At 48.3% G+C, this 25,420-nt stretch overlaps 1 protein-coding gene across 1 annotated transcript in view; it reads left to right on the forward strand.

The window, feature by feature from the left end:
• The first annotated feature begins 5,423 nt into the window (after positions 1 to 5,423).
• Positions 5,424 to 25,420, forward strand: part of LOC124022778 (OTU domain-containing protein 7A-like) — a 90,280-nt gene continuing 70,283 nt past the window's right edge. The window contains exons 1-2 of the mRNA XM_046337464.1: positions 5,424 to 5,553; positions 12,599 to 12,752. Of these exons, the coding sequence (XP_046193420.1) occupies positions 12,668 to 12,752 (85 nt within the window). The 5' untranslated portion in view covers positions 5,424 to 5,553; positions 12,599 to 12,667. The remainder of the gene's footprint in view (positions 5,554 to 12,598; positions 12,753 to 25,420) is intronic.

The raw sequence follows: 25,420 nt of genomic DNA on the forward strand, positions 1-25,420 counted from the left end.
ACTGACTAGTGGATGTGAGTACTGACTAGTAGATGTGAGTACTGACTAGTAGGTCTGAGTACTGACTAGTGGGTCTGAGTACTGACTAGTGGATCTGAGTACTGACTAGTAGATCTGAGTACTGACTAGTAGATCTGAGTACTGACTAGTGGATGTGAGTACTGACTAGTGGATGTGAGTACTGACTAGTGGATGTGAGTACTGACTAGTAGATCTGAGTACTGACTAGTAGATGTGAGTACTGACTAGTGGATGTGAGTAGTGACTAGTAGATCTGAGTACTGACTAGTGGATGTGAGTACTGACTAGTGCATGTGAGTACTGACTAGTAGGTCTGAATACTGACTAGTGGATCTTGGGCTGTCTGGGACCAAAGAAACCTAGGACACCATGTGGGTCTAGTCTGATTTGGTTAACTGCATCTCTCCATTATGTAGTCAGGTTTACTGGGTTAAACTAACCAGAAGGGAAGTCTAGTTATCTAAATGTAGTCAGGTTCACTGGGTCAAACTAACCAGAAGGGAGTCTAGTTATCTAAATGTAGTCAGGTTCACTGGGTCAAACTAACCAGAAGGGAGTCTAGTTATCTAAATGTAGTCAGGTTCACTGGGTCAAACTAACCAGAAGGGAGTCTAGTTATCTAAATGTAGTCAGGTTCACTGGGTCAAACTAACCAGATAGAAGAAGTGTATGAGATGATTATTAAGTCTGCCGTTGGAGAGTTTTGTCTCAACATTATTTCCAGTCTTTTTGTGTAGGTAAACAATAAATATTCATTCTGATGAACGCTGATCACCGACATGCAGAGAACACAACAGTTCTTAATATATATATATATATATATATATGCCATTTAGCAGACGCTTTTATCCAAAGCGACTTACAGTCATGTGTGCATACATTCTACGTATGGGTGGTCCCAGGAATCGAACCCACTACCCTGGCGTTACAAGCGCCATGCTCTTTCTATTTTTAAGCGGTTTTCTTCCCCAACGGCGTGCTTTGTGAAGAGGAGAAATGTCTCATTTGTTTTCGTCTGAGATCCTTCGTCCACAGTACAGGGATCGAAGGGACTGTTTCCTATGGTTCTTCAGGATGGGACATCGGCGAAATATGACGCGCGCCAAATAGCACCCTATTCCCTTCATAGTGCACTACTACTTTAGACCAGGGCCTCAAGTAGTGCACTATGTAGGGGGTTGGCGTGACATTTGTCTGGTCTAAAGTAGTGCACTATGTAGGGAATAGGGTGCCATTTGGCTGGTCTAAAGTAGTGCCCTATAAAGGTGTGATAGTGTTCTATTTGTCTGGTCTAAAGTAGTGCCCTATAAAGGGAATAGTGTTCCATTTGTCTGGTCTAAAGTAGTGCACTATAAAGGGAATAGTGTTCCATTTGTCTGGTCTAAAGTAGTGCACTATAAATTTGTTCATTTGTCTGACCTAAAGTAGTGCCCTATAAAGGGAATAGTGTTCCATTTGTCTGGTCTAAAGTAGTGCACTATAAAGGTGATAGTGTTCCATTTGTCTGGCCTAAAGTAGTGCCCTATAAAGGGAATAGTGTTCCATTTGTCTGGTCTAAAGTAGTGCCCTATAAAGGGAATATTGTTCTATTTGTCTGGTCTAAAGTAGTACCCTATAAAGGGAATAGTGTTCTATTTGTCTGGCCTAAAGTAGTGCACTATAAAGGTGATAGTGTTCCATTTGTCTGGCCTAAAGTAGTGCACTATAAAGGTGATAGTGTTCTATTTGTCTGGTCTAAAGTAGTGCACTATAAAGGTTATAGTGTTCCATTTGTCTGGTCTAAAGTAGTGCACTATAAAGGTGATAGTGTTCTATTTGTCTGACCTAAAGTAGTGCACTATAAAGGTGATAGTGTTCCATTTGTCTGGCCTAAAGTAGTGCACTATAAAGGGAATAGTGTTCCATTTGTCTGGTCTAAAGTAGTGCACTATAAAGGTGATAGTGTTCCATTTGTCTGGCCTAAAGTAGTGCACTATAAAGGTGATAGTGTTCCATTTGTCTGGTCTAAAGTAGTGCACTATAAAGGTGATAGTGTTCCATTTGTCTGGCCTAAAGTAGTGCACTATAAAGGTGATAGTGTTCCATTTGTCTGGCCTAATTTGTCTGGCCTAAAGTAGTGCCCTATAAAGGGAATAGTGTTCCATTTGTCTGGTCTAAAGTAGTGCACTATAAAGGTGATAGTGTTCTATTTGTCTGGTCTAAAGTAGTGCCCTATAAAGGGAATAGTGTTCCATTTGTCTGGTCTAAAGTAGTGCACTCTGTAGGGTGTAGGGTGCCATTTGTCTGGCCTAAAGTAGTGCACTCTGTAGGGTGTAGGGTGCCATTTGAGACGCTGATTGATATCTTCCTATTACACGGTGGTGAATTAAATGAATCTGGAAGTTTAATCTCCCCCTCAGTTCTCTCCACATGTCAGTGACACAGTGACTGGAGAGCTGCCAAATTGGCTCTTTGTCAATGGATGCGTGTTGGATGAATCAGACTTGATTTGAGAGGGATGTTTGAGGCTGTTAATGAGTTGTTTTTGTCCTTGAGTCATGGAATACGTCCCAAAATGGCACCCTAATCCCTATATAGTGCACTACTTTCGACCAGAGCCCTATTGCCCCTTGGCCAAAAGCAGAGCACTATGTAGGGAATAGGGTGCCATTATGGTATGTAGGAATCTTTGGCGGTGTTAAGGACTAATCCGTACGGGACTAAAACATGTGATGTCTCCTGCCCTTTAGAATCTCTCACATCTACAGTAATGTATGGTATCTAGAACACAACACGGTCAGAGGGTATCTAGAACACAACACAGTCAGAGGGTATCTAGAACACAACACGGTCAGAGGGTATCTAGAACACAACACGGTCAGAGGGTATCTAGAACACAACACAGTCAGAGGGTATCTAGAACACAACACGGTCAGAGGGTATCTAGAACACAACACGGTCAGAGGGTATCTAGAACACAACACAGTCAGAGGGTATCTAGAACACAACACGGTCAGATGGTATCTAAAACACAACACGGTCAGAGGGTATCACAACACGGTCAGATGGTATCTAGAACACAACACGGTCAGAGGGTACAACACAACACGGTCAGATGGTATCTCAGAGAACACAACACGGTCAGAGGGTATCTAGAACACAACACGGTCAGAGGGTATCTAGAGAACACAACACGGTCAGAGGGTATCTAGAACACAACACAGTCAGAGGGTATCTAGAACACAACACAGTCAGAATCTAGAACAGATGATATCTAGAACACAACACGGTCAGATGGTATCTAGAACACAACACGGTCAGATGGTATCTAGAACACAACACGGTCAGAGGGACCTCTTATGTCACTCCTCCCATTCAGCTGTAGATACACCTCATACCATCACCACAGTCAACAACAACCTACGGACGTCAACATAAATCCTCTGGGATGTTAATCAGCAGAGTTTAGGAACAATGAGCAACAATCTAGGACATGAACGTTATTAGATGGGCGTACCTCCCATGTCACAGCTCTCGGTTCTAGGTACAACCAGGTACAACTCTCCTCCTTACCAACAACAACAGCAACTGGTTGGACGTCTGTGAAAGAGAACCATCATTACTACCTTTATAATTGGTTCCTGGAAGCTCAGCACTCCTCCCAGTGGAAATACTAAGCACTCATCCAATGACTAGATGTCTCTCTCTCTCTCTCTCTCTCTCTCTCTCTCTCTCTCTCTCTCTCTCTCTCTCTCTCTCTCTCTCTCTCTCTCTCTCTCTCTCTCTCTCTCTCTCTCTCTCTCTCTCTCTGTCTCTCTCTCTCTCTCTCTCTCTCTCTCTCTCTCTCTCTCTCTCTCTCTGTCTCTCTCTCTCTCTGTCTCTCTCTCTCTCTCTCTCTCTCTCTCTCTCTCTCTCTCTCTCTCTCTCTCTCTCTCTCTCTCTCTCTCTCTCTGTGTCTCTCTCTCTCTCTGTGTCTCTCTCTCTCTCTCTCTCTCTCTCTCTCTCTCTCTCTCTCTCTCTCTCTCTCTCTCTCTCTCTCTCTCTCTCTCTCTCTGTCTCTCTACCCCTCTCTCTCTCTCTGTCTCTCTGTCTCTCTCTCTCTCTCTCTCTCTCTCTCTCTCTCTCTCTCTCTCTCTCTCTCTCTCTCTCTCTCTCTCTCTGTGTCTCTCTCTCTGTCTCTCTCTCTCTGTGTCTCTCTCTCTGTCTCTCTCTCTCTCTGTCTCTCTGTCTCTGTCTCTGTCTCTCTCTCTCTCTGTCTCTCTGTATCTCTGTATCTCTCTGTTTCTCTCTCTCTCTCTCTCTCTCTCTCTCTCTCTCTCTGTCTCTCTGTCTCTCTCTCTCTGTTTCTCTCTCTCTCTCTGTCTCTCTGTCGCTCTGTCTCTGTCTCTCTGTATCTGTCTCTGTCTCTCTGTATCTCTCTCTCTCTCTCTCTGTCTCCCTCTCTCTCTCTGTCTCTCTCTCTTGCTGTCTCTCTCTCTCTCTCTCTCTCTCTCTCTCTCTCTCTCTCTCTCTCTCTCTCTCTCTCTCTCTCTCTCTCTCTCTCTCTCTCTCTCTCTCTGTGTCTCTCTGTGTCTCTGTGTCTCAAATCAAATCAAATCAAATGTTATTTGTCACATACACATGGTTAGCAGATGTTAGTGCGAGTGTAGAGAAATGCTTGTGCTTCTAGTTCTGACAATGCAGTAATAACCAACAAGTAATCTAGCTCTCTCTCTCTTTCTCTCTCTCTCTCTTTCTCTCTGTCTCTCTCTGTCTATCTGTCTCTCTCTGTCTCTTTCTGTCTCTCTCTTTCTGTCTCTCTCTGTCTCTCTCTCTGGTCCAGACTGTTTTAGTCACACTAAACATTCACAGCGATCCCAAATCCGTTGCACTTATCAGGAGTATAGCCTATTCAAGTAAAGCTTTTTCCATGACGTTGTGAATCAACTCTTCATAGCTTTGTACCTGATCTCAGAGCAGCCTTTACTCACACCAGCTGTCCATGCAAACATCGGATGTTCTGCAGTTCAGAGAATATGAGCCTTTCTCAGGCTGTTGAAAGTCAACCAATGATCAAATTGGGCATGCAGACTGTGTGTGTGAGAGTGAGTGAGTGAGTGAGTGAGTGAGTGAGTGAGTGAGTGAGTGAGTGAGTGAGTGAGTGAGTGAGTGAGTGAGTGAGTGAGTGAGTGAGAGAGAGAGGACATCTAGATAATATATGGCTCAGGTGGTAGAGTGTGGTGCTTGCAACACCAGTGTTGTGGGTTGGATTCCCACGGAGGACCAGTCACAAAATGTATGGACTCACTAATTACTGTTGGTCTCTCTGGATAAGAGTGTCTGCTCAGTGACTTAAATGATTGACTGACATTCATGAAATTACATCTCTGGTGTCCAATGAGAAGGTCAATGTTCTAAGGTGTTGTTCTTCTCTCTTTCTCTCAGTAACCGGTGTTCCCTCCATCATGTCTGCCGGTGAAACGATGGATTAAAGAGTAGAGCCGTTGTGTGTGATGCCAGACACAAGCATGCCTCAGAAAGGGCATCTAACAACCCCACTGTGATCAGATAGAAGTAAGTCTGACCTCTTCTACTGCTTCTTCTTCTTCTACTGCTTCTTCTACTGCTTCTTCTTCTACTGCTTCTTCTTCTACTGCTGCTTCTTCTACTGCTGCTTCTACTGCTTCTTCTTCTTCTACTGCTGCTTCTACTGCTTCTTCTTCTTCTACTGCTGCTTCTACTGCTTCTTCTTCTTCTACTGCTGCTTCTACTGCTTCTTCTTCTTCTACTGCTGCTTCTTCTACTGCTTCTTCTTCTTCTACTGCTGCTTCTTCTACTGCTTCTTCTTCTTCTACTGCTGCTTCTACTGCTTCTTCTTCTTCTACTGCTGCTTCTACTGCTTCTTCTTCTTCTACTGCTGCTTCTACTGCTTCTTCTTCTTCTACTGCTGCTTCTACTGCTTCTTCTTCTTCTACTGCTGCTTCTACTGCTTCTTCTTCTACTGCTGCTTCTACTGCTTCTTCTTCTTCTACTGCTGCTTCTTCTACTGCTTCTTCTTCTTCTACTGCTTCTTCTTCTACTGCTGCTTCTTCTTCTTCTACTGCTTCTTCTTCTTCTACTGCTGCTTCTACTGCTTCTTCTTCTTCTACTGCTTCTTCTTCTTCTACTGCTGCTTATACTGCTTCTTCTTCTTCTACTGCTTCTTCTTCTACTGCTGCTTCTTCTTCTTCTACTGCTTCTTCTTCTTCTACTGCTGCTTATACTGCTTCTTGTTCTTCTACTGCTTCTTCTTCTACTGCTGCTTCTTCTTCTTCTACTGCTTCTTCTTCTTCTACTGCTGCTTCTTCTTCTTCTACTGCTGCTTCTTCTTCTTCTACTGCTGCTTCTTCTTCTTCTACTGCTTCTTCTTCTTCTTCTACTGCTTCATATTCTTCTACTGCTTCTTCTTCTTCTACTGCTTCTTCTTCTTCCTCTACTGCTTCTTCTTCATCTTCTACTGCTTCTTCTTCTTTTACTGCTTCTTCTTCTTCTACTGCTTCTTCTTTTACTGCTTCTTCTTCTTCTACTGCTTCTTCTTCTACTGCTTCTTCTACTGCTTCTTCTTCTACTACTTTAACTACTGCTATAATCTGTACTGCAGAAGTTATTTTTCATGTAATGATGAGGCTATATTCCACCTATCCCTGAAATATATAATTTTCTTTGGAGTCCATCTTACATTTTCATTGTTCAGTCAAATGTGTTTTTATAGGAGGGTCGTTCTTGAATTCAGGTGGTATTTGGAAAGAATTTACACTACTGTTAAAGTGTTGGGTCACTATAGAAATGTTCTTGTTTTTGAAAGACAAAAAAACCCATCTCAAAAACATCTCTCTCATTGGGCTTGTTATTAACTTCACAGAGGTCTGTCTGGTGGATGTTGTGTTGTTAGACAGTTGGAGTATTTTATCTGGAGTGAGTTGGGAGAGAGAGAGAGAGAGACTGGGAGAAAGAGAGAGAGAGACTGGGAGAAAGAGAGAGAGAGACTGGGAGAGAGAGAGAGAGAGACTGGGAGAAAGAGAGAGAGAGAGAGAGAGAGAGAGAGAGAGAGAGAGAGAGAGAGAGAGAGAGAGAGAGAGAGAGAGAGAGAGAGAGAGAGAGAGAGAGAGAGAGAGAGAGAGAGAGAGAGAGAGAGAGAGAGAGAGAGAGAGAGAGAGAGAGAGAGAGAGAGAGAGAGAGAGAGAGAGAGAGAGAGAGAGAGAGAGAGAGAGAGAGAGAGAGAGAGAGAGAGAGAGAAAGTAGAGGGGTAAATATAGAGGTTTGGTCTGACAGTAGATATAGTAGAGGGGTAGGGGATTGGTCTGACAGTAGATATAGTAGAGGGGTAAATATAGGGGTTTGGTCTGACAGTAGATATAGTAGAGGGGTAAATATAGAGGTTTGGTCTGACAGTAGATATAGTAGAGGGGTAAATATAGAGGTTTGGTCTGACAGTAGATATAGTAGAGGGGTAAATATAGAGGTTTGGTCTGACAGTAGATATAGTAGAGGGGTAGGGGATTGGTCTGACAGTAGATATAGTAGAGGGGTAGGGGTTTGGTCTGACAGTAGATATAGTAGAGGGTAAATATAGAGGTTTGGTCTGACAGTAGATATAGTAGAGGGGTAGAGGTTTGGTCTGACTGTAGATATAGTAGAGGGGTAAATATAGGGGTTTGGTCTGACAGTAGATATAGTAGAGGGGTAAATATAGAGGTTTGGTCTGACAGTAGATATAGTAGATGGGTAGGGGATTGGTCTGACAGTAGATATAGTAGAGGGGTAGGGGTTTGGTCTGACAGTAGATATAGTAGAGGGTAAATATAGAGGTTTGGTCTGACAGTAGATATAGTAGAGGGGTAGAGGTTTGGTCTGACTGTAGATATAGTAGAGGGGTAAATATAGGGGTTTGGTCTGACAGTAGATATAGTAGAGGGTAAATATAGGGGTTTGGTCTGACAGTAGATATAGTAGAGGGGTAGGGGTTTGGTCTGACAGTAGATATAGTAGAGGGGTAAATATAGGGGTTTGGTCTGACAGTAGATATAGTAGAGGGTAAATATAGGGGTTTGGTCTGACAGTAGATATAGTAGAGGGGTAGGGGTTTGGTCTGACAGTAGATATAGTAGAGGGTAAATATAGAGGTTTGGTCTGACAGTAGATATAGTAGAGGGGTAGAGGTTTGGTCTGACAGTAGATATAGTAGAGGGGTAAATATAGGGGTTTGGTCTGACAGTAGATATAGTAGAGGGGTAAATATAGAGGTTTGGTCTGACAGTAGATATAGTAGAGGGTAAATATAGAGGATTGGTCTGACAGTAGATATAGTAGAGGGTAAATATAGAGGTTTGGTCTGACAGTAGATATAGTAGAGGGGTAAATATAGGGGTTTGGTCTGATAGTAGATATAGTAGAGGGGTAAATATAGAGGTTTGGTCTGACCGTAGATATAGTAGAGGGTAAATATAGGGGTTTGGTCTGACAGTAGAGAGTAGTATAGAAACAGTATAGTATAGTATAGTATAGAAACAGGAGCAGATTAACAGTTCTTGGCTAATGGATAAAATACACACCTCCTTCCCTGAATATGATGAGGTCGACAGTAGACTGAAGGTTACTTCCAGAACCAGGGTCATTATGATGAGGTAGACAGTAGACTGAAGTTAACTTCCAGAACCAGGGTCATTATGATGAGGTAGACAGTAGACTGAAGTTAACTTCCAGAACCAGGGTCATTATGATGAGGTAGACAGTAGACTGAAGGTTACTTCCAGAACCAGGGTCATTATAATGAGGTAGACAGTAGACTGAAGGTTACTTCCAGAACCAGGGTCATTATAATGAGGTAGACAGTAGACTGAAGGTTACTTCCAGAACCAGGGTCATTATAATGAGGTCGACAGTAGACTGAATATGCACTTCCAGAACCAGGGTCATTATCATGAGGTAGACAGTAGACTGAAGTTAACTTCCAGAACCAGGGTCATTATGATGAGGTAGACAGTAGACTGAAGTTAACTTCCAGAACCAGGGTCATTATGATGAGGTAGACAGTAGACTGAAGGTTACTTCCAGAACCAGGGTCATTATGATGAGGTAGACAGTAGACTGAAGGTTACTTCCAGAACCAGGGTCATTATAATGAGGTAGACAGTAGACTGAAGGTTACTTCCAGAACCAGGGTCATTATAATGAGGTAGACAGTAGACTGAAGGTTACTTCCAGAACCAGGGTCATTATAATGAGGTCGACAGTAGACTGAATATGCACTTCCAGAACCAGGGTCATTATCATGAGGTAGACAGTAGACTGAAGTTAACTTCCAGAACCAGGGTCATTATGATGAGGTAGACAGTAGACTGAAGGTAACTTCCAGAACCAGGGTCATTATGATGAGGTAGACAGTAGACTGAAGGTAACTTCCAGAACCAGGGTCATTATGATGAGGTAGACAGTAGACTGAAGGTAACTTCCAGAACCAGGGTCATTATGATGAGGTAGACAGTAGACTGAAGGTAACTTCCTGAACCAGGGTCATTATGATGAGGTCGACAGTAGACTGAAGGTAACTTCCAGAACCAGGGTCATTATGATGAGGTAGACAGTAGACTGAAGGTTACTTCCAGAACCAGGGTCATTATGATGAGGTAGACAGTAGACTGAAGGTTACTTCCAGAACCAGGGTCATTATAATGAGGTAGACAGTAGACTGAAGGTTACTTCCAGAACCAGGGTCATTATAATGAGGTAGACAGTAGACTGAAGGTTACTTCCAGAACCAGGGTCATTATAATGAGGTCGACAGTAGACTGAATATGCACTTCCAGAACCAGGGTCATTATCATGAGGTAGACAGTAGACTGAAGTTAACTTCCAGAACCAGGGTCATTATGATGAGGTAGACAGTAGACTGAAGGTAACTTCCAGAACCAGGGTCATTATGATGAGGTAGACAGTAGACTGAAGGTAACTTCCAGAACCAGGGTCATTATGATGAGGTAGACAGTAGACTGAAGGTAACTTCCAGAACCAGGGTCATTATGATGAGGTAGACAGTAGACTGAAGGTTACTTCCAGAACCAGGGTCATTATGATGAGGTAGACAGTAGACTGAAGGTTACTTCCAGAACCAGGGTCATTATAATGAGATAGACAGTAGACTGAAGGTTACTTCCAGAACCAGGGTCATTATAATGAGGTAGACAGTAGACTGAAGGTTACTTCCAGAACCAGGGTCATTATAATGAGGTCGACAGTAGACTGAATATGCACTTCCAGAACCAGGGTCATTATCATGAGGTAGACAGTAGACTGAAGTTAACTTCCAGAACCAGGGTCATTATGATGAGGTAGACAGTAGACTGAAGGTAACTTCCAGAACCAGGGTCATTATGATGAGGTAGACAGTAGACTGAAGGTAACTTCCAGAACCAGGGTCATTATGATGAGGTAGACAGTAGACTGAAGGTAACTTCCAGAACCAGGGTCATTATGATGAGGTAGACAGTAGACTGAAGGTAACTTCCTGAACCAGGGTCATTATGATGAGGTAGACAGTAGACTGAAGGTAACTTCCAGAACCAGGGTCATTATGATGAGGTAGACAGTAGACTGAAGGTAACTTCCAGAACCAGGGTCATTATGATGAGGTAGACAGTAGACTGAAGGTAACTTCCTGAACCAGGGTCATTATGATGAGGTCGACAGTAGACTGAAAGGTAACTTCCAGAACCAGGGTCATTATGATGAGGTAGACAGTAGACTGAAGGTTACTTCCAGAACCAGGGTCATTATGATGAGGTAGACAGTAGACTGAAGGTTACTTCCAGAACCAGGGTCATTATAATGAGGTAGACAGTAGACTGAAGGTTACTTCCAGAACCAGGGTCATTATAATGAGGTAGACAGTAGACTGAAGGTTACTTCCAGAACCAGGGTCATTATAATGAGGTCGACAGTAGACTGAATATGCACTTCCAGAACCAGGGTCATTATCATGAGGTAGACAGTAGACTGAAGTTAACTTCCAGAACCAGGGTCATTATGATGAGGTAGACAGTAGACTGAAGGTAACTTCCAGAACCAGGGTCATTATGATGAGGTAGACAGTAGACTGAAGGTAACTTCCAGAACCAGGGTCATTATGATGAGGTAGACAGTAGACTGAAGGTAACTTCCAGAACCAGGGTCATTATGATGAGGTAGACAGTAGACTGAAGGTTACTTCCAGAACCAGGGTCATTATGATGAGGTAGACAGTAGACTGAAGGTTACTTCCAGAACCAGGGTCATTATAATGAGATAGACAGTAGACTGAAGGTTACTTCCAGAACCAGGGTCATTATAATGAGGTAGACAGTAGACTGAAGGTTACTTCCAGAACCAGGGTCATTATAATGAGGTCGACAGTAGACTGAATATGCACTTCCAGAACCAGGGTCATTATCATGAGGTAGACAGTAGACTGAAGTTAACTTCCAGAACCAGGGTCATTATGATGAGGTAGACAGTAGACTGAAGGTAACTTCCAGAACCAGGGTCATTATGATGAGGTAGACAGTAGACTGAAGGTAACTTCCAGAACCAGGGTCATTATGATGAGGTAGACAGTAGACTGAAGGTAACTTCCAGAACCAGGGTCATTATGATGAGGTAGACAGTAGACTGAAGGTAACTTCCTGAACCAGGGTCATTATGATGAGGTAGACAGTAGACTGAAGGTAACTTCCAGAACCAGGGTCATTATGATGAGGTAGACAGTAGACTGAAGGTAATCATGTTAATCATTCATAGTTTCTGCTGTTAATCATTTTCCACACACATACATACACACACATACACAGACACACACACACACACACACACAGACACACACACACAGACACACACATACACACACACACAGACATAGACGCACACACACACAGACACACACACACACACACACACACACACACACACACACACACACACACACACACACACACACACACACACACACACACACACACACACACACACACACACACACACACACACACACACACACACACACACACACACACACACACACACACACACACACACACACACACACACACACACACAGACTATGTGGAGGCACGTGCAGCTGTACACACACACACGTTCAAGTCCACCTTTTTCTCCGAGGCGCAGTGTGATGTCCCCTGGAATATGACAGGCTACTGTTGTGACACTCTGGTTAGTTCACACTGCCTTCGCAAAGCTACAAGTATGGACTCATCAAACTGGTTGTGTGTGCGTGTGTGTCTGTGTGCGTGTGTGTGTCTGTGTGTGTGTGTGTGTCTGTGTGTGTCTGTGTGTGTGTGTCTGTGTGTGTGTGCGTCTATGTCTGTGTGTGTGTGTGCGTCTGTGTGTGTGTGTGTGTGTGTGTGTGTGTGTGTGTGTGTGTGTGTGTGTGTGTGTGTGTGTGTGTGTGTGTGTGTGTGTGTGTGTCTGTGTGTGTGTGCGTCTATGTCTGTGTGTGTGTGTATGTGTGTGTCTGTGTGTGTGTGTCTGTGTGTGTGTGTGTGTGTGTGTCTGTGTATGTGTGTGTATGTGTGTGTCCTCGTGTTCCCAGATGACAGTGTGAAGGCTGGCGTCCACTAAGGTGACCGTAGCGGCCTGGGCAGCCCATCCACATGATCACATGACTCTGGACATGGACGCCGTCCTGTCGGACTTCGTCAGGTCCACTGGGGCGGAGCCTGGGCTGGCCAGAGATCTGCTGGAAGGTAAGACCAGAACCGGGCTGGGTTAGGTAGGACTGGGCTGGGTAGGACTGGGTTAGATAGGACTGGACTGGGTTAGGCAGGGCTGGGTTAGACAGGACTGGGCTGGGTTAGGTACGGCTGGGTTAGACAGGGCTGGGTTAGGTAGGACTGGGTTAGATAGGACTGGGTTAGGTACGGCTGGGTTAGGTAGGACTGGACTGGGTTAGGCAGGGCTGGGTGAGGTAGGACTGGGCTGGGTTAGATAGGACTGGACTGGATTAGATAGGACTGGGCTGGGTAGGACTGGACTGGGTTAGATAGGACTGGGTTGGACATAGTATCAGGGTTAGGGAGGACTGGACTGGGTGGGACATAGTATCAGGGTTAGGGAGGACTGGGTGTGGACATAGTATCAGGGTTAGGGAGGACTGGGTAGGACATAGTATCAGGGTTAGGGAGGACTGGGTGGGACATAGTATCAGGGTTAGGGAGGACTGGGTGGGGTCATAGTATCAGGGTTAGGGAGGACTGGGTAGGACATAGTATTAGGGTTAGGGAGGACTGGGTGGGACATAGTATCAGGGTTAGGGAGGACTGGATAGGACATAGTATCAGGGTTAGGGAGGACTGGGTGGGACATAGTATCAGGGTTAGGGAGGACTGGGTAGGACATAGTATCAGGGTTAGGGAGGACTGGGTGGGACATAGTATCAGGGTTAGGGAGGACTGGGTAGGACATAGTATCAGGGTTAGGGAGGACTGGGTAGGACATAGTATCAGGGTTAGGGAGGACTGGATGGGGACATAGTATCAGGGTTAGGGAGGACTGGGTGGGACATAGTATCAGGGTTAGGGAGGACTGGGTAGGACATAGTATCAGGGTTAGGGAGGACTGGGTGGGTGGGGACATAGTATCAGGGTTAGGGAGGACTGGGTGGGACATAGTATCAGGGTTAGGGAGGACTGGACTGGGTGGGGACATAGTATCAGGGTTAGGGAGGACTGGGTAGGACATAGTATCAGGGTTAGGGAGGACTGGACTGGGTGGGGACATAGTATCAGGGTTAGGGAGGACTGGGTAGGACATAGTATCAGGGTTAGGGAGGACTGGACTGGGTGGGGACATAGTATCAGGGTTAGGGAGGACTGGGTAGGACATAGTATCAGGGTTAGGGAGGACTGGACTGGGTAGGACAGAGTATCAGGGTTAGGGAGGACTGGGTAGGACAGAGTATCAGGGTTAGGGAGGACTGGGTAGGACATAGTATCAGGGTTAGGGAGGACTGGACTGGGTAGGACATTGTATCAGGGTTAGGGAGGACTGGGTGGGTGGGGACATAGTATCAGGGTTAGGGAGGACTGGGTGGGGACATAGTATCAGGGTTAGGGAGGACTGGGTGGGACATAGTATCAGGGTTAGGGAGGACTGGGTGGGTGGGGACATAGTATCAGGGTTAGGGAGGACTGGGTGGGGACATAGTATCAGGGTTAGGGAGGACTGGGTGGGTGGGGACATAGTATCAGGGTTAGGGAGGACTGGGTGGGGACATAGTATCAGGGTTAGGGAGGACTGGGTGGGGACATAGTATCAGGGTTAGGGAGGACTGGGTAGGTGGGGACATAGTATTAGGGTTAGGGAGGACTGGGTGGGGACATAGTGACTGTAAGTCGCTTTGGATAAAAGCGTCGGCTAAATGGCATTTATTATTATTTATTATTATTATTATTATTACATAGTATCAGGGTTAGGGAGGACTGGGTGGGGACATAGTATCAGGGTTAGGAAGGACTGGGTGGGACATAGTATCAGGGTTAGGGAGGACTGGGTGGGGACATAGTATTAGGGTTAGGGAGGACTGGGTAGGACATAGTATCAGGGTTAGGGAGGACTGGGTGGGTGGGGACATAGTATCAGGGTTAGGGTGGACTGGGTGGGACATAGTATCAGGGTTAGGGAGGACTGGGTGGGTGGGGACATAGTATCAGGGTTAGGGAGGACTGGGTAGGTGGGGACATAGTATCAGGGTTAGGGAGGACTGGGTGGGTGGGGACATAGTATTAGGGTTAGGGAGGACTGGGTGTGGACATAGTATCAGGGTTAGGGAGGACTGGGTGAGACATAGTATCAGGGTTAGGGAGGACTGGGTGGGGACATAGTATCAGGGTTAGGGAGGACTGGGTGGGTGGGGACATAGTATCAGGGTTAGGGAGGACTGGGTGGGTGGGGACATAGTATCAGGGTTAGGGAGGACTGGGTAGGTGGGGACATAGTATCAGGGTTAGGGAGGACTGGGTAGGACATAGTATCAGGGTTAGGGAGGACTGGGTGGGGACATAGTATCAGGGTTAGGGAGGACTGGGTGGGTGGGGACATAGTATCAGGGTTAGGGAGGACTGGGTGGGACATAGTATCAGGGTTAGGGAGGACTGGGTGGGACATAGTATCAGGGTTAGGGAGGACTGGGTAGGACATAGTATCAGGGTTAGGGAGGACTGGGTGGGACATAGTATCAGGGTTAGGGAGGACTGGGTAGGACATAGTATCAGGGTTAGGGAGGACTGGGTAGGACATAGTATCAGGGTTAGGGAGGACTGGGTGGGTGGGGACATAGTATCAGGGTTAGGGAGGACTGGGTGGGTGGGGACATAGTATCAGGGTTAAGGAGGACTGGGTGGGTGGGGACATAGTATCAGAGTTAGGGAGGACTGGGTGGGTGGGGACATAGTATCAGGGTTAAGGAGGACTGGGTGGGTGGGGACATAGTATCAGGGTTAGGGAGGACTGGGTGGGTGGGGACATAGTATCAGGGTTAGGGAGGACTGGGTAGGTGGGGACATAGTATCAGGGTTAGGGAGGACTGGGTAGGACATAGTATCAGGGTTAGGGAGGACTGGGTGGGGACATAGTATCAGGGTTAGGGAGGACTGGGTGGGTGGGGACATAGTATCAGGGTTAGGGAGGACTGGGTGGGACATAGTATCAGGGTTAGGGAGGACTGGGTGGGACATAGTATCAGGGTTAGGGAGGACTGGGTAGGACATAGTATCAGGGTTAGGGAGGGCTGGGTGGGACATAGTATCAGGGTTAGGGAGGACTGGGTAGGACATAGTATCAGGGTTAGGGAGGACTGGGTAGGACATAGTATCAGGGTTAGGGAGGACTGGGTGGGTGGGGACATAGTATCAGGGTTAGGGAGGACTGGGTGGGTGGGGACATAGTATCAGGGTTAAGGAGGACTGGGTGGGACATAGTATTAGGGTTAGGGAGGACTGGGTGGGACATAGTATCAGGGTTAGGGAGGACTGGGTAGGACATAGTATCAGGGTTAGGGAGGACTGGGTAGGACATAGTATCAGGGTTAGGGAGGACTGGGTAGGACATAGTATCAGGGTTAGGGAGGACTGGGTAGGACATAGTATCAGGGTTAGGGAGGACTGGGTGGGTGGGGACATAGTATCAGGGTTAGGGAGGACTGGGTGGGTGGGGACATAGTATCAGGGTTAAGGAGGACTGGGTGGGACATAGTATTAGGGTTAGGGAGGACTGGGTGGGACATAGTATCAGGGTTAGGGAGGACTGGGTAGGACATAGTATCAGGGTTAGGGAGGACTGGGTAGGACATAGTATCAGGGTTAGGGAGGACTGGGTAGGACATAGTATCAGGGTTAGGGAGGACTGGGTAGGACATAGTATCAGGGTTAAGGAGGACTGGGTGGGACATAGTATCAGGGTTAGGGAGGACTGGGTGAGACATAGTATCAGGGTTAAGGAGGACTGGGTGGGACATAGTATCAGGGTTAGGGAGGACTGGGTGAGACATAGTATCAGGGTTAAGGAGGACTGGGTGGGACATAGTATCAGGGTTAGGGAGGACTGGGTAGGACATAGTATCAGGGTTAGGGAGGACTGGGTGGGGACATAGTATCAGGGTTAGGGAGGACTGGGTGGGTGGGGACGTAGTATCAGGGTTAGGGAGGACTGGGTGGGTGGGGACGTAGTATCAGGGTTAGGGAGGACTGGGTAGGTGGGGACATAGTATCAGGGTTAGGGAGGACTGGGTAGGACATAGTATCAGGGTTAGGGAGGACTGGGTGGGGACATAGTATCAGGGTTAGGGAGGACTGGGTAGGACATAGTATCAGGGTTAGGGAGGACTGGGTAGGTGGGGACATAGTATCAGGGTTAGGGAGGACTGGGTGGGGACATAGTATCAGGGTTAGGGAGGACTGGGTGGGGACATAGTATCAGGGTTAGGGAGGACTGGACTGGGTGGGGACATAGTATCAGGGTTAGGGAGGACTGGGTGGGGACATAGTATCAGGGTTAGGGAGGACTGGGTAGGACATAGTACCAGGGTTAGGGAGGACTGGGTGGGGACATAGTATTAGGGTTAGGGAGGACTGGGTGGGGACATAGTATCAGGGTTAGGGAGGACTGGGTGGGGACATAGTATCAGGGTTAGGGAGGACTGGGTAGGACATAGTATCAGGGTTAGGGAGGACTGGGTGGGACATAGTATCAGGGTTAGGGAGGACTGGGTGGGTGGGGACATAGTATCAGGGTTAGGGTGGACTGGGTGGGACATAGTATCAGGGTTAGGGAGGACTGGGTGGGTGGGGACATAGTATCAGGGTTAGGGAGGACTGGGTAGGTGGGGACATAGTATCAGGGTTAGGGAGGACTGGGTGGGTGGGGACATAGTATCAGGGTTAGGGAGGACTGGGTGGGTGGGGACATAGTATTAGGGTTAGGGAGGACTGGGTGTGGACATAGTATCAGGGTTAGGGAGGACTGGGTAGGACATAGTATCAGGGTTAGGGAGGACTGGGTAGGTGGGGACATGGTATCAGGGTTAGGGAGGACTGGGTAGGTGGGGACATAGTATCAGGGTTAGGGAGGACTGGGTAGGTGGGGACATAGTATCAGGGTTAGGGAGGACTGGGTAGGTGGGGACATAGTATCAGGGTTAGGGAGGACTGGGTGGGGACATAGTATCAGGGTTAGGGAGGACTGGGTGGGTGGGGACATAGTATCAGGGTTAGGGAGGACTGGGTGGGGACATAGTATCAGGGTTAGGGAGGACTGGGTAGGTGGGGACATAGTATCAGGGTTAGGGAGGACTGGGTAGGACATAGTATCAGGGTTAGGGAGGACTGGGTAGGACATAGTATCAGGGTTAGGGAGGACTGGGTGGGTGGGGACATAGTATCAGGGTTAGGGAGGACTGGGTAGGACATAGTATCAGGGTTAGGGAGGACTGGGTGGGGACATAGTATCAGGGTTAGGGAAGACTGGGTGGGGACATAGTATCAGGGTTAGGGAGGACTGGGTGGGGACATAGTATCAGGGTTAGGGAGGACTGGGTGGGGACATAGTATCAGGGTTAGGGAGGACTGGGTGGGGACATAGTATCAGGGTTAGGGAGGACTGGGTAGGACATAGTATCAGGGTTAGGGAGGACTGGGTAGGACATAGTATCAGGGTTAGGGAGGACTGGGTAGGACATAGTATCAGGGTTAGGGAGGACTGGGTGGGGACATAGTATCAGGGTTAGGGAGGACTGGGTAGGACATAGTATCAGGGTTAGGGAGGACTGGGTAGGACATAGTATCAGGGTTAGGGAGGACTGGGTAGGACATAGTATCAGGGTTAGGGAGGACTGGGTGGGGACATAGTATCAGGGTTAGGGAGGACTGGGTAGGACATAGTATCAGGGTTAGGGAGGACTGGGTGGGGACATAGTATCAGGGTTAGGGAGGACTGGGTAGGACATAGTATCAGGGTTAGGGAGGACTGGATAGGACATAGTATCAGGGTTAGGGAGGACTGGGTAGGACATAGTATCAGGGTTAGGGAGGACTGGGTGGGGACATAGTATCAGGGTTAGGGAGGACTGGACTGGGTAGGACATAGTATCAGGGTTAGGGAGGACTGGGTGGGGACATAGTATCAGGGTTAGGGAGGACTGGGTGGGACATAGTATCAGGGTTAGGGAGGACTGGGTGGGGACATAGTATCAGGGTTAGGGAGGACTGGGTAGGACATAGTATCAGGGTTAGGGAGGACTGGGTGGGGACATAGTATCAGGGTTAGGGAGGACTGGGTGGGGACATAGTATCAGGGTTAGGGAGGACTGGGTAGGACATAGTATCAGGGTTAGGGAGGACTGGGTAGGACATAGTATCAGGGTTAGGGAGGACTGGGTGGGGACATAGTATCAGGGTTAGGGAGGACTGGGTGGGGACATAGTATCAGGGTTAGGGAGGACTGGGTAGGTGGGGACATAGTATCAGGGTTAGGGAGGACTGGGTGGGTGGGGACATAGTATCAGGGTTAGGGAGGACTGGGTAGGACATAGTATCAGGGTTAGGGAGGACTGGGTAGGACATAGTATCAGGGTTAGGGAGGACTGGGTGGGGACATAGTATCAGGGTTAGGGAGGACTGGGTAGGACATAGTATCAGGGTTAGGGAGGACTGGGTAGGACATAGTATCAGGGTTAGGGAGGACTGGGTAGGACATAGTATCAGGGTTAGGGAGGACTGGGTGGGGACATAGTATCAGGGTTTGGGAGGACTGGGTAGGACATAGTATCAGGGTTAGGGAGGACTGGGTAGGACATAGTATCAGGGTTAGGGAGGACTGGGTAGGACATAGTATCGGGGTTAGGGAGGACTGGGTGTGGACATAGTATCGGGGTTAGGGAGGACTGGGTGGGACATAGTATCAGGGTTAGGGAGGACTGGGTGGGGACATAGTATCAGGGTTAGGGAAGACTGGGTAGGACATAGTATCAGGGTTAGGGAGGACTGGGTGGGGACATAGTATCAGGGTTAGGGAGGACTGGGTAGGACATAGTATTAGGGTTAGGGAGGACTGGGTGGGGACATAGTATCAGGGTTAGGGAGGACTGGGTGGGGACATAGCATCAGGGTTAGGGAGGACTGGGTGGGACATAGTATCAGGGTTAGGGAGGACTGGGTGGGTGGGGACATAGTATCAGGGTTAGGGAGGACTGGGTGGGTGGGGACATAGTATCAGGGTTAGGGAGGACTGGGTGGGACATAGTATCAGGGTTAGGGAGGACTGGGTGGGTGGGGTCATAGTATCAGGGTTAGGGAGGACTGGGTAGGTGGGGACATAGTATTAGGGTTAGGGAGGACTGGGTGGGGACATAGTATCAGGGTTAGGGAGGACTGGGTGGGGACATAGTATCAGGGTTAGGGAGGACTGGGTGGGACATAGTATCAGGGTTAGGGAGGACTGGGTGTGGACATAGTATCAGGGTTAGGGAGGACTGGGTAGGACATAGTATCAGGGTTAGGGTGGACTGGGTAGGACATAGTATCAGGGTTAGGGAGGACTGGGTAGGACATAGTATCGGGGTTAGGGAGGACTGGGTGTGGACATAGTATCAGGGTTAGGGAGGACTGGGTGGGACATAGTATCAGGGTTAGGGAGGACTGGGTGGGACATAGTATCAGGGTTAGGGAGGACTGGGTGGGGACATAGTATCAGGGTTAGGGAGGACTGGGTAGGACATAGTATCAGGGTTAGGGAGGACTGGGTAGGACATAGTATCAGGGTTAGGGAGGACTGGGTAGGACATAGTATCAGGGTTAGGGTGGACTGGGTAGGACATAGTATCAGGGTTAGGGAGGACTGGGTGGGACATAGTATCAGGGTTAGGGAGGACTGGGTGGGTGGGGACATAGTATTAGGGTTAGGGAGGACTGGGTAGGACATAGTATCAGGGTTAGGGAGGACTGGGTAGGACATAGTATTAGGGTTAGGGAGGACTGGGTAGGTGGGGACATAGTATCAGGGTTAGGGAGGACTGGGTAGGACATAGTATCAGGGTTAGGGAGGACTGGGTGGGGACATAGTATCAGGGTTAGGGAGGACTGGGTGGGTGGGGACATAGTATCAGTGTTAGGGAGGACTGGGTGGGTGGGGACATAGTATCAGTGTTAGGGAGGACTGGGTGGGGACATAGTATCAGGGTTAGGGAGGACTGGGTGGGTGGGGACATAGTATCAGTGTTAGGGAGGACTGGGTGGGTGGGGACATAGTATCAGGGTTAGGGAGGACTGGGTGGGACATAGTATCAGGGTTAGGGAGGACTGGGTGGGGACATAGTATCAGGGTTAGGGAGGACTGGGTGGGACATAGTATCAGGGTTAGGGAGGACTGGGTAGGACATAGTATCAGGGTTAGGGAGGACTGGGTGGGTAGGACATAGTATCAGGGTTAGGGAGGACTGGGTGGGTAGGACATAGTATCAGGGTTAGGGAGGACTGGGTGGGGACATAGTATCAGGGTTAGGGAGGACTGGGTGGGGACATAGTATCAGGGTTAGGGAGGACTGGGTGGGGACATAGTATCAGGGTTAGGGAGGACTGGGTAGGACATAGTATCAGGGTTAGGGAGGACTGGGTGGGGACATAGTATCAGGGTTAGGGAGGACTGGGTGGGGACATAGTATCAGGGTTAGGGAGGACTGGGTAGGACATAGTATCAGGGTTAGGGAGGACTGGGTAGGACATAGTATCAGGGTTAGGGAGGACTGGGTGGGGACATAGTATCAGGGTTAGGGAGGACTGGGTGGGGACATAGTATCAGGGTTAGGGAGGACTGGGTAGGTGGGGACATAGTATCAGGGTTAGGGAGGACTGGGTGGGTGGGGACATAGTATCAGGGTTAGGGAGGACTGGGTAGGACATAGTATCAGGGTTAGGGAGGACTGGGTAGGACATAGTATCAGGGTTAGGGAGGACTGGGTGGGGACATAGTATCAGGGTTAGGGAGGACTGGGTAGGACATAGTATCAGGGTTAGGGAGGACTGGGTAGGACATAGTATCAGGGTTAGGGAGGACTGGGTAGGACATAGTATCAGGGTTAGGGAGGACTGGGTGGGGACATAGTATCAGGGTTAGGGAGGACTGGGTAGGACATAGTATCAGGGTTAGGGAGGACTGGGTAGGACATAGTATCAGGGTTAGGGAGGACTGGGTAGGACATAGTATCGGGGTTAGGGAGGACTGGGTGTGGACATAGTATCGGGGTTAGGGAGGACTGAGTGGGACATAGTATCAGGGTTAGGGAGGACTGGGTGGGGACATAGTATCAGGGTTAGGGAAGACTGGGTAGGACATAGTATCAGGGTTAGGGAGGACTGGGTGGGGACATAGTATCAGGGTTAGGGAGGACTGGGTAGGACATAGTATTAGGGTTAGGGAGGACTGGGTGGGGACATAGTATCAGGGTTAGGGAGGACTGGGTGGGGACATAGCATCAGGGTTAGGGAGGACTGGGTGGGACATAGTATCAGGGTTAGGGAGGACTGGGTGGGTGGGGACATAGTATCAGGGTTAGGGAGGACTGGGTGGGTGGGGACATAGTATCAGGGTTAGGGAGGACTGGGTGGGACATAGTATCAGGGTTAGGGAGGACTGGGTGGGTGGGGTCATAGTATCAGGGTTAGGGAGGACTGGGTAGGTGGGGACATAGTATTAGGGTTAGGGAGGACTGGGTGGGGACATAGTATCAGGGTTAGGGAGGACTGGGTGGGGACATAGTATCAGGGTTAGGGAGGACTGGGTGGGACATAGTATCAGGTTTAGGGAGGACTGGGTGTGGACATAGTATCAGGGTTAGGGAGGACTGGGTAGGACATAGTATCAGGGTTAGGGTGGACTGGGTAGGACATAGTATCAGGGTTAGGGAGGACTGGGTAGGACATAGTATCGGGGTTAGGGAGGACTGGGTGTGGACATAGTATCAGGGTTAGGGAGGACTGGGTGGGACATAGTATCAGGGTTAGGGAGGACTGGGTGGGACATAGTATCAGGGTTAGGGAGGACTGGGTGGGGACATAGTATCAGGGTTAGGGAGGACTGGGTAGGACATAGTATCAGGGTTAGGGAGGACTGGGTAGGACATAGTATCAGGGTTAGGGAGGACTGGGTAGGACATAGTATCAGGGTTAGGGTGGACTGGGTAGGACATAGTATCAGGGTTAGGGAGGACTGGGTGGGACATAGTATCAGGGTTAGGGAGGACTGGGTGGGTGGGGACATAGTATTAGGGTTAGGGAGGACTGGGTAGGACATAGTATCAGGGTTAGGGAGGACTGGGTAGGACATAGTATTAGGGTTAGGGAGGACTGGGTAGGTGGGGACATAGTATCAGGGTTAGGGAGGACTGGGTAGGACATAGTATCAGGGTTAGGGAGGACTGGGTGGGGACATAGTATCAGGGTTAGGGAGGACTGGGTGGGTGGGGACATAGTATCAGTGTTAGGGAGGACTGGGTGGGTGGGGACATAGTATCAGTGTTAGGGAGGACTGGGTGGGGACATAGTATCAGGGTTAGGGAGGACTGGGTGGGTGGGGACATAGTATCAGTGTTAGGGAGGACTGGGTGGGTGGGGACATAGTATCAGGGTTAGGGAGGACTGGGTGGGACATAGTATCAGGGTTAGGGAGGACTGGGTGGGGACATAGTATCAGGGTTAGGGAGGACTGGGTGGGGACATAGTATCAGGGTTAGGGAGGACTGGGTGGGACATAGTATCAGGGTTAGGGAGGACTGGGTGGGTAGGACATAGTATCAGGGTTAGGGAGGACTGGGTGGGTAGGACATAGTATCAGGGTTAGGGAGGACTGGGTGGGGAGGACATAGTATCAGGGTTAGGGAGGACTGGGTGGGGACATAGTATCAGGGTTAGGGAGGACTGGGTGGGGACATAGTATCAGGGTTAGGGAGGACTGGGTAGGACATAGTATCAGGGTTAGGGAGGACTGGGTGGGGACATAGTATCAGGGTTAGGGAGGACTGGATGGGGACATAGTATCAGGGTTAGGGAGGACTGGGTGGGACATAGTATCAGGGTTAGGGAGGACTGGGTGGGACATAGTATCAGGGTTAGGGAGGACTGGGTGGGGACATAGTATCAGGGTTAGGGAGGACTGGGTGGGACATAGTATCAGGGTTAGGGAGGACTGGGTAGGACATAGTATCAGGGTTAGGGTACATTTTTGTTTCAGTCCAGTAATTGCTGTCCCTGGTTAGTAGCAGGGCAGAATATGATCACACTCAATATGTTTCATCTTCCTGCTGTTTAGTCCAATGCTAAACTAGATGTCCTCGTCCATGTCAGAGACAGAGAACATTACAGGTTTTACCGACAGTCAGGTGCCCTCCTCTGTTTCCTATGTCCTAGAGATGTTTCCTTCAGTCAGGTCTCCTCCTCTGTTTCCTATGTCCTAGAGATGTTTCCTTCAGTAAGGTGTCCTCCTCTGTCTCCTGTTTCCTAGAGATGTTTCCTTCAGTCAGGTCTCTTCCTCTGTCTCCTGTTTCCTAGAGATGTTTCCTTCAGTCAGGTCTCCTCCTCTGTTTCCTGTTTCCTAGAGATGTTTCCTTCAGTCAGGTCTCCTCCTCTGTGTCCTGTTTCCTAGAGATGTTTCCTACTGTCAGGTGCCCTACTCTGTTTCCTATGTCCTAGAAATGTTTCCTTCAGTAAGGTCTCCTCCTCTGTTTCCTATGTCCTAGAGATGTTTCCTTCAGTAAGGTCTCCTCCTCTGTTTCCTGTGTCCTAGAGATGTTTCCTTCAGTCAGGTCTCCTCCTCTGTTTCCTGTTTCCTAGAGATGTTTTCTACAGTAAGGTCTCCTCTGTTTCCTGTTTCCTAGAGATGTTTCCTTCAGTAAGGTCTCCTCCTTTGTTTCCTGTTCCCTAGAGATGTTTCCTACAGTAAGGTCCCCTCTGTTTCCTGTTTCCTGAAGCTTTTACCTACAGGAAGGTCCCCTCTGTTTCCTGTTTCCTATAGATGTTTCCTACAGGAAGGTCCCCTCTGTTTCCTGTTTCCTATAGATGTTTCCTACAGGAAGGTCCCCTCTGTTTCATGTCTCCTATAGATGTTTCCTACAGGAAGGTACACCTCCTCTGTTTCCTGCCTTGGAGTAGTCTCAGTGGTTACTGTGAGGTTACGACAGTAGCTCTTCGGTCCATGTCTCTTCCACCTACATAGACATTGTGATGCGGTAGCCCTGTAGGTTGAAAACAAGTGAAACAGAGATCGGCAGTAGCTCTCCGGTCCATGTCTCTTCCACCTACATAGACATTGTGATGCGGTAGCCCTGTAGGTTGAAAACAAGTGAAACAGAGATCGGCAGTAGCAGGAAAAAGAAAAGAAATGTCCTGTAGGAAAATGTCATATTTTCTTATCTTAAGTCTCCTTCTGACGGCCTTTCCTGGCCCGAATCGTTGTCTGTCACCTCAACGAACAGAACCAGGACGGGATGCAGACGGACGTCATTTCAGGGAACAGTTCATGTCACGACGACCATTAACTCATTAAAGTCAGAAAGCAAGACGCTGTATTTGGTGAGGAAACACAGGCGGACAGAACAGGCTAGCTGGCAGATGAAGAGGAGGAGCCTTGTCTCATTCTGGCTTCAATCCATCTTCATCATCCCTCTCTCTCTTTGATCAGACATCACTTTTTCATCAGAGCTGAGACAGAGACAGAGACAGAGACAGAGAGAGAGAGACAGAGAGAGAGAGAGAAAGAGAGAGAGAGAGAGAGAGAGAGAGAGAGAGAGAGAGAGAGAGAGAGAGAGAGAGAGAGAGAGAGAGAGAGAGAGAGAGAGAGAGAGAGAGAGAGAGAGAGAGAGAGAGGAAAATAA

The sequence above is a fragment of the Oncorhynchus gorbuscha genome, unplaced genomic scaffold (assembly GCF_021184085.1).
Source record: "Oncorhynchus gorbuscha isolate QuinsamMale2020 ecotype Even-year unplaced genomic scaffold, OgorEven_v1.0 Un_scaffold_1418, whole genome shotgun sequence".
In the NCBI taxonomy this organism is placed as follows: Eukaryota; Metazoa; Chordata; class Actinopteri; order Salmoniformes; family Salmonidae; genus Oncorhynchus; species Oncorhynchus gorbuscha.